Source organism: Clytia hemisphaerica, unplaced genomic scaffold (assembly GCF_902728285.1).
Source record: "Clytia hemisphaerica strain Z4C2 unplaced genomic scaffold, Clytia hemisphaerica genome assembly, whole genome shotgun sequence".
In the NCBI taxonomy this organism is placed as follows: Eukaryota; Metazoa; Cnidaria; class Hydrozoa; order Leptothecata; family Clytiidae; genus Clytia; species Clytia hemisphaerica.
In genome coordinates, this window is record NW_027103950.1 from 247,100 (window position 1) to 257,016 (window position 9,917).

Sequence of the window (9,917 nt, forward strand, 5' to 3'; positions counted from 1 at the left end):
AAATTTGTTCAATTTACTAGTTTATGATTTATATTCCTAATCTATATTTGGATACCAACCCTAAATTATCTGGAAAATTTGTTTCGTTAATAGTAGGGATTCATCAAAGCCTTGGTTCTTTCCGTCCTGGATGTTTGTAAACCGCATACCCTTGTTTTTCGCAAACAGTATTTTGAAAACTCTTTATAGCTTGATAAACAGAATATACGTTCAAATAAATGAAAATGAAGTCACTCAAGCAACACAGTTTTTTTTCCTCGAAGATCTTTCACATTCATTAAGCAGAGACGGTGAGGTCTTTAATTTACACTAGATCCTGACCAGCTGAGAACGACGGTAAATCAGCTATTTTACTGTCCTCAATTTTGCGGGTCAGAACTGTGAGTTTTTCCAAATCGCTTCAGTCACTCTACGATCCTCAAAAGTGCAAATGCAAAAACTTGCTATATAGTGTGGACAGCGCTGCAATAAAAAAATTCTCATTAAGGTGTCAAATTTAATCGAAGGAATTCCTTTTGGGGGTGATTCGAATGCAGATCGAAAAGCAAAGAGAAGGAGAAAAGGGCCCAGAACCACCTATTCTCTATCTATTATGGTTGAGTTACAGGAGGCTCTGGAGTCCATTCTCGCAACTATAGATGCTTTGAGTAAGCATCCCGTCAGCACCGTGAACTGACTACCTAATTCCCCTCACATGGCATGGTTGATCCGGGTGATGGTTCATTCCCTTGCCAAGAGAAACGTTGTGAGTGGGAATCGAACCTTGGTTTAAAGTGCAGGAATCAAGGTTGATGTCCACTATACCACGACGCCTCTTTTACGTTTTCTATTCTATAACCAAAACATTCGATTGAAAATTTGTTCAAAATCAACTTTGCAAAGGAACGAACAATATAGAAACGGGGTTCGGATTGGGTAAAAACTGTAGACTAATGAGACTGAGGATCTCAAATTTCTAGAAAATGTTATATTACTTCCAAATGATTAAATTAGTTACAATAGGTTACAAAAATTCTAGTTTGTCAAAATAATTTGAGGTTAGAATAGTTTAAAGTAGAAAAAAATATGATATGCGCACTATAAAATATTGATACTCAGAAACCTCGTCAATTCGATAGATACATTTGCCATTGTGGGAAAAATAATCAAAACAGGTGGGCTGTAATTTATTAGACCTTTTTAGAAGGAGATCTAAGATATAAGACGGAAATTCGTTAACGAAAGTTTTTTCCTGGTATATAGTGCTCGATAATTATTAGAGCTTTATATTACTTAGAGTAAAACTAAGAAACCTTTTGTAGGACCATGGAGGTATAAAGAAAGACAGGAGAAGTATGCTATTGTAACCAAGCTCGCCCTACGATTAAAAAAGTTACGATGTATGCATGCTCATAATCTCATATATCGTGCATTTTTAATGAGCTCTTTTATCCATAGGTTAAATCTTATTGGCTCATTTAAGCTTTAGAAATTAGATGAGACGAGATTCATTGTTTCTGACATCAGTGTAAGAAAATATTTGGACTAAAAAAAGGCCTGTAAACTTGGCAATCCTTCATCAAATGATAAGATTTTTCGATCAATGTTTTCTTTCAGGTGAACTCTATTGCTTGATACTTTCCTCCAAAATTCTCCAGCGACTTTATGTCTACAAATTGAGTCTGAAATCGTGTGTGCTTATAAAGAACTTTTCATTTTCTGGCTTGAGAAAATATCTTTTCAAAACAAAATTGAACGGATAGCGAAATGGAACATAAATTTGTTTCGTGGACGAAGTTTTATCTAATTTTCGTATATTAAAAGGCTAGAATCTTCAATACTGATTATTAGAATGTTCAGAGCAAACTTGAGTTCTACTAAAAAGTCTTATTTCATCGGGCGAGCTTAGAATTTCTTTTGATTCATTTTATAAAAGAAATCAAAAGACTTTAACGACCAATTACCGACACATTCAACTCCTGTTTTCTTTATACCTCTATGGTAGGACGACGTTATTGTCATGTTGAATAATTAAAAGCTCCATCATAACAACAACACGCAAAAGCATAATTAGTAAACATGTGATTAAATATTTATTCTCATCAGTGTTCCGATGCTGGACTTTTTAATATATTCAACATGGCGTCCTCCAAAAGTTTTATATGTTTAAATTCAATGAAGATCGGCACTGCACCACAAAACTCTGCGATATTACAAGCGGTTCAAGGCAAAGAAAAGTCTGAATAATTCATCCCATCCAGGCTTGTATCGATAAACTCTCGATATTTATTTTTACATCGTTGGCTCAAGTGAACATAGTTTTATTAGCTATTCACGATATTCATTACGTAATATTTTTTTACATGGAATCATCCAAAAAACTTCTAACTTAACCCTTTAACTGCCGATGTCGGCATATGCCGACATGAGCATTTTCGATTTCTTTGCTGATATCGGGATTTGCCGACATTTACTTTCCATTTCTTTGCCGCAAAATTTAACACTTCTACAAAGATTTTGTATTAGATGGTTTGAAATGAAAAAAGATAATAGTTAAAAGCTTTTCTATGTTGAAAAATAACTATTCAACAATGTTCAACTCAAAATTATAGTCCTTGGCTGATACTTCATATATTATTCAGAAAATGAAGTCAAAATCGCTACCTTTTGCCCATGTCGGCATATGCGACATCTGGCAAATAGATCGAACCTTAAAAAATACGAACGGCAGTTAAAGGGTTAAACAATGAAACTATTGGCAAATAACCGGGCTGTTTTGTGTGCTTCCGTATAAAACATTATGTCATGAATATCATGAATAAGCCGGTTAACCAGTTCTTGAACTGCTCAGTCAGTTCTTACTTCTTCGGATCTGAGAAAACATTGTTCAAATCATCAACGATACGTTTATAAAGTGGCGCCAAATCCTTTGCATCGCGCTTCAATGCTTGTTTATCATTGGTAGATTCTACTGATTCGCGCTTCTGATTGGCTGATGCGATTTTGTCATCTTTCTTCATAACGTTTTTGATGATATCTTTGAGTTGGCTAAGAACTTCTTCGTTGTTTGATACTACAATATATAATATACACGATCTACAATCAGTGCCATAACATATTGGCACTTTTGGCTAATTTACCATTTTTCGAAAATTGAAGTTCGAGCGAGAATGTCAATTTCGGGCCTTCAACTTGATTTCAACGATTATTTCGATCTGGGAGGGATTTATTGGTTTCTAGGCTATATTTCAAGCCCTACTGGACCATTTTTGAACTTTTGGATCCTTAGATCCTAAGGTCCTAAGTCTTAAGTCTAGCGTTAAAGTTAAAACTCTATCCTTCGAACCTACTTTAGAGCACTTACAAATCGATTGTGGTTTCAAAACACCCCGGTGGATTTCCTTTTTGTGCCAAGTATTTCGTCACCGATTGTAGATTGCTCTGAGTACACGTGTTAGGACCATAAGGCGACACCGTTTGTGTACAAATAATTTTCAAAATAAATCTTTTTTCAAAAACTCTCTTGTGGGAGGGATAATTTCTCTTTAGTACCTGATTTTTTCGCATTTGTGATGTCTTTTGAATCCTTTTTCCCGCCCGTCATAAATCTCGTCGGCAATTCTTGTTCAGTGCCATCATCTAAATTACTCAAACCATCTTTCAAAACTTTTTCAATTCTCTCCAATATTTTGTAATCTCTTTTCGTTTGGGTATCTCCACCTCGTCCCGAAGCTGATTGAAGTCCACTGCTTGGTCGCTTTGAATCTGTAACAACATTTTAAGAACAAGTTAAGAAAATTTTAAGGCTCAAAAACACCCTATTTCTTAGGAAAATATTCACAAAATGGTCAAAATAAGAACATGTTTAGAACATTTTTAGGCTTAAAACTCAAAAAATTAAGAACATCCGAAGGCTTCAAAAATTTTGGATGTTCTTATATGTTCCAAATTCTTGAAAGGATTTTTAACGTAAGACATCGTGTCAGCTAGCCTTTGGCAAATATACACAACTTCAAGTACTAGTAATCATCTGGTTTGTGATCTCTGACCTAAAGATTCCTTTCACGGTCCTGTGAGAAAAACCCTCCGAACCTTTTAATATTAATTTTTTTAGCGGTTTGCAGAATTTAAAGTTTGGGCGACAATGACATTTTCAGGCTTTCTACTTTATTTAATCATTAAAGGGTTATGGTATAATGTATAACACAGCAAAAATATTTATTTTTCAAAATTTATGCTAAAGAGGAGTATTTTTTTCAAAAAATAATGACGTCATCATTTCTTGAGAAAAAATAGGAAATTTTCTGAAACATCTCATTGATACCTGTCAAAATTTGAACTTAATTGGATAACTACATCAATGGTTATGCCAAATTTAAAATTTTGAGGTTTTACAGGAATTTAGCTAGATTTTGTGGCATGCCTGCGCAAAAAACTTATCTTGTGGGTATTTGACACTAAAATTTGGTCAAAAGTCAAAAAGTTTCAGAGTGTCAAAAATTTTTTCTAGCGAGCTATTGTATTAACAAAGAAGCGCCAGGGTGGGGAAAACACAAGTAAAGATTTCAATTTTTTTATGTTTACTTTAAAAAATTTTAGGCGAAAATATTTGGAGGTTCACCTCAGGACCACAGAAGGTCTCAATGGATCAAAAATCTCAAACCAATTATCACCTCAAGGTCGGTCAACGAATATTATAAGTTAGTGTGTGTTTAATACCTGATGCTTTGTGGTCATTTCCCCAATACAGTCCTGGTACTTTGGCATCATTTCCCCATGACAATCCAGGTTTGTCTCTTTTCCAAGCTAATCCGGGTCCAGGCTTGTAATCGGATTCACGACGCCAGCCCCAAGTTAATCCGGGCTCCCGTTTTTGACCCCATCTTAAACCTGGCGCCCGTTTTTGACCCCAACTTAAACCAGGTTTTTTTGCATCCCAGCTCAATCCTGGTTTTGAATCCCAGCTTAAACCCGGTTTTGCATCCCATCTTAATCCCGGTTTTGCATCCTTTCGCCAAATACTAGGATCGGATCGTCGGGTTTCTATAAAATGTAAACAAAAACATCATTACATAATCATAACTATATTTAAAAAAAAAAATTCGCAAGACCCATTTCGATTCATATAGTTCTTATATATAAAAGAACTTAGAGATAATTTAAGTAGGACATCTATCCTGCTCTCGATACAAAAAGTCAATATAACTTTTAGGGCTTTATTAAGCATAATCATACTATAGGCTTTTAGGGGTGGTTCAGAACTGAGGGGGTTCCTACACTAACCTTTAACTTTTGATCTAGTTGATCTTTTTAAATGAAATTTGGCACACAATATATGAGGTGAAAATTGACGAAGACCCTCTGTTCGAATAGCCACATAGTGCCTAGCGGGATAGCAACTTTAGCAACTTAATAGAAACGATTTTAATTTGATTTGGGCTGTTCTAGAAAAAATCCGTTCATGGGGGGTGGAGGATGAATTGTCCAGGGGTATTGAAAAAATACCAAAAAATTGCAATGTCCAGGGGGTAAATTCCAATGTCCAGGGGTAATTTTTTGTGTCCACGGGGTTGATTTGATGTTTGTCCAGGGGTATAACCCGTGTCCAGGGGGTTAAAAATCCAAATGTCCCGGGGTAATTCATGAAAAAAATAATATATCCTACACCCCCATGAACGGATTTTTTCTGGAAGAGCCCTTTACAAAATGATTTGAGTTTGGAATTAGAGAAATATGATCCCATTTTGAGGTGATAATATGCAATATTTATTGAACCATATCTATGAACTTGTTGGACGAAAGTTTCTAGGGGATAAACTGGGAAAATTTTCTAGTGGTTTGAATTTAGTAAATTCACCGTCACTTTAAGGTATGTTAAGAAATTTTCCAAGGGTTTCATTGCAAATTTTCAAATTTTCTAGAGGATATCCACACATTTCAAAGAATGTTTTTTTACTTGAAAGGGCTCCCCACTTCTGTACGGATTTTCAATGAAACATTTCATATCCTGCTTTCCAGCAATCACAAAACCAACCTCATCCCCATGTATTCCAGGCTTTATTTACGTTACTGATTGAGGCCAGAGAATATTATCTAGCGCCATCAGTGAACAAAAAAAGAAGTTCATAATTCGTAGGGAACGAGGTTGCCACAGTTACCTTACCTTCTTCATCCAATAAGTCTTTGAAATCTGTCAATATTCGTTTGTAGAGTTCGATTGAGCGTCTGTTTCTGGTACTGTGTGATGGTGCTGAAAAAGAAAGTTTCAGAACGATATTAGTATATTATTTAAAAAAATCAATCTTAAAGTAAAGTCTCTTATTCTTTTTAAAAAAATCAAAACTTATTTTTTAATAAAACTATGGCGAATAGATGTAATATTTCTCATCGTCATTTTCCAAACTTTTTTTCGATTTTCTTTTAGTTTATAATATTCCACTCCTTAGTATCTTTTCAACAAGCACAAAACCCCCATTTAGTTCGAATTCTATCAAAGGTTTTTTTTTCTCCAATTAACGTCTTAAATAAATGTGCAATGAAGCCTTTAAGGGATTATTCACCTACCTTATCGGGGAAAACTTCGTCGGGGAAAAAGGACGAAATTTTGGACAAGTGACGAATATTTTCCCCGACGAAAATTTTCCCCGGCCTTAATGCGTTTACCAACTACCAGCAAGTGACGAATTTTTCCCCGACGAAAATTTTCCCCGATGAAAATTTTCCCCGACGACGAAGTTTTCCCCGACAAGGTATCAACCTTTAAAGTATGAAGAAACTGGGTTCGAATTTACCAGGAAAGAATGCCGTAAAAATGCTTGACGTCATGGCATTGACTATCTCAAAGACAACGAATTTCGACGTCATTTCCTTGAAAATTCAATACAGTGCCGTAGCAACTGGGGAGGGGGGCAAGGGGGCTATGCCTCCCTAATAATTTTTTCAAAAATGCAAAGTTTTTCAAAATGCAAAGTTTTTCTTTTTTACTTTGTCATAATTGTCAAATATTTTGTTTTGAGTGCATTTTCAAGCAATCTAGAGCTCAAAGTTTCAAAATATGAAAATGCTTCCTACGGCACTGCAATACCAATCCCCCTCCTGACCACGTAGTCAAGGGTTGATAGATTCATGATAGATTCATGGGAGATGTTGAATCATAAATACCTGAATATACAATGTAGGTGCCAAAACAAACCAATAAAAGGGTTTCCAATACCCCCATAATTCCTATCAAATATTTTAGATGCTGAAATGAAAGGAATAAGAAGATTTTTTGTTAGACCAAAGTTTTACAACTCCCTTGGCAGATAATGAATGGTCCTATAATAGTAATCTAGGTGTCTTCTCGTTACAGTCTATACTGCTTCCCATCTTGTGAGACAATTGTATATAGTCTACAGTGTAGATTACCACCCTACCTTTCTCTTTAGAGCGGTATCGCAGGAGAGAAAAAGGCTCTCAGCTTTCTAATGAGCTATGAACGAGCTTCCAATTCCTTCTAGTTTCGGAGATATAACAGTTGAAAGTTAGACTATATTCCATTTTCAAAAAAAAAAAAACTTAGAAATAAGGGTCCGTTAAGGATTAAATTGAGACCTAGCACATGCTTCTTGAGTTTCTTTTCACTCGAATCCCTTCAAATGACGCAGGCTGGCCTGCATTTACTTTCCCTCTAAGTGAGAGTCTTATCGTGCCATTCTTGACAGCAGTCAATATCGATACACACTTTACTCCTTCGCCTGCCAAACACTAATGTCGTTTCCATAGAATTCTTTACCCTTTTAAACGCCTAATTTTTAAACAGTTGATACACATAAAAGGCCTAAAATGACTTGACTACCAAGCAATCTTAAGAACTATCACCTCTACCATAATAAAGAATAATCATCTGAAAAGTCTCAAAAGTGAACAAAAACTAATGAAGTTTTCGCCTTCCGAAGTTCCAAAAGCCAATTTTGTATCTGACTTTTAGTGACAATATCCATGGAGGAATCTTGACAGCAGAATAGCCCATAAAGTCATCAGAAAAAAAAGTACAATGAAATATTTGCTACACTCATCAAACACTCAGATGTCCATATTGTAAGAAGTATTCTTTAAAAATTTTAATTCTTTATTTTTACCAACAAAACAGCGACAGTTTACGTTCTCCAATTTGATGTTCTACTGGATGCTCTAAACTCTCATAAACGACGTTCTACTATTCGATACGCTCGCTCCATTACTCGATCATATTGAAAATCAACGTTAACAAGAAACTCTCGTAAACGGCGTTCTACTATTCGATATGTTCCATTATTCGATCATATTGAAAGTCACCGTCAACAGAAAACTCTCATAAACAAGGCTCTAAATTTTGATATACTTCCTTATTCGATAAAAATAAATCCTATCCCCATTGAAAGTCGAATTGGAGAGCGTAAACTGTAGTGTATGAAAGTCTAATTAGCCCCCCGTTTACAATTTAGTACTTTCCTATGATTTTACAGAAAAATAAACTCATTGACAACAAACATCAACGACGAAACATTCGTCTACCAGCAGATTTTCGGCTTGATTATGTGCTAGACGCGACTTTTATATAAAGTTTCATTTTTGTGAAAACTGTTTTTCTCTGCGAGGGAGTTTTACACATTACAACTTTTTATAGGAAAAACAGATTAGTCATAAGGGATCTAAGAAAACTCTGACCACTAATTATTTCCTCGTTTCTCCGCATTCTAGACATCTGAAGATTTTTCTCCGTTTAAATTTCAAATCTACCTCTGAATTCCCTTTATGTTATTTTTGCAACCTTTAAATAAAGTAAGACTTCTCATATTCTTATAAAAAAAATATGCTTCGGGTCTCCTGCACTGCAAAATTTCTGTTTTGTATATGGGTCATAATTATACTCCCTCCTGCCTTAATCTACTTTCCTTTATGTAGCAAAATGTATAAAAACCCCACTCCCACAGCAGAAGTATCAAAAACCTTCCATGTCGGAGTGCATTTTACATCACTCGGTTTCCTCTTTTTGGGAAATAGAGCCCTCCTCCCGTGAGGATTATTAAATGCTATTTCTTTTACTTGTCAGAAGAGCGCAGTTAGCCTGGTGGCATTTCTTTAATTTGGCACAGTCTATTATTGTTCGTTTGAGGGGTAGCTTAGTTTTGATTTTCTCTCACTGTATATTTATTGAATGGACATTTGTCATTTTTGGAGTTTCAATCATATAAAGCTTTTATCCATTTTTTACCGTAATACTCCAAATAATTGCTGATATTCAAGCAATTAAAGGCTCTCCTTGTAATATGTCTTGCCAGTCCTGTTCAGAAATAACAGCATTATAAGCTTATTGGGTCCATGAAACGGGAAATCTATTCAAACTAAACAAACTTGTCCACTATTACTCTGTATGGGCCTTTGTATAATGTTATGTATGTCAGTGATCCGCCCACTATCAGTTGAAAGTATTCAAACATGGATTTCCTACACTCTTCGTGCTGTGATAGAGAAAATATATTTACTTAATCCCTTTTTTGAAATTTAGCCTTTTTGGTCGTGTTGAGTCCTAATGGCTAGAAAAGAATGTTTCGGATGGGAAATAGAGTCACGTATGTTCCAAAACGTTCTGAAACTCCTAAAAACTTATCACAATCTTACCGGATGAGCTGGAGTTTTTACAAGATGGGATGCGATTTTCTTTGTGTGTATTTTACGGAACAAGCACACCCGATATGTTATACCACCAAAAAATTCTAGGTCCCGAGGTCCCGAGTTGAACTATATCACTATTTTTTCCAAAAGATCTACAACCCCAGGTTCATAGGTCCCGAGTTGAGCTATATCACTATTATTTCCAAAAGATCTACAACCCCAGGTCCCGAGGTCCCGAGTTGAGCTATATCACTAATATTTCCCAAGGATTTACAACACCAGGTCCCGAGGTCCCGAAGTCC

At 35.5% G+C, this 9,917-nt stretch overlaps 1 protein-coding gene across 2 annotated transcripts; it reads right to left on the reverse strand.

Annotated features, from left to right (window-relative positions):
* Positions 1-947: 947 nt before the first annotated feature.
* Positions 948-7,235, reverse strand: LOC136810085 (LWamide neuropeptides-like). Of its 2 annotated transcripts, XM_067066659.1 has the most exons (6): positions 7,141-7,235; positions 6,143-6,229; positions 4,746-5,022; positions 4,699-4,712; positions 3,532-3,744; positions 948-3,052 (listed from the first exon to the last, which is right to left on the reverse strand). In XM_067066659.1, the coding sequence occupies exons 1-6, from the start codon at positions 7,196-7,198 to the stop codon at positions 2,838-2,840; spliced, it is 864 nt and encodes a 287-aa protein (XP_066922760.1). In that variant the 5' UTR covers positions 7,199-7,235; the 3' UTR covers positions 948-2,837. The 2 variants fall into 2 exon arrangements, with proteins under 2 accessions (XP_066922760.1, XP_066922759.1); XM_067066658.1 differs by having other exon boundaries at positions 4,699-5,022.
* Between the last annotated feature and the right edge of the window lie 2,682 nt (positions 7,236-9,917).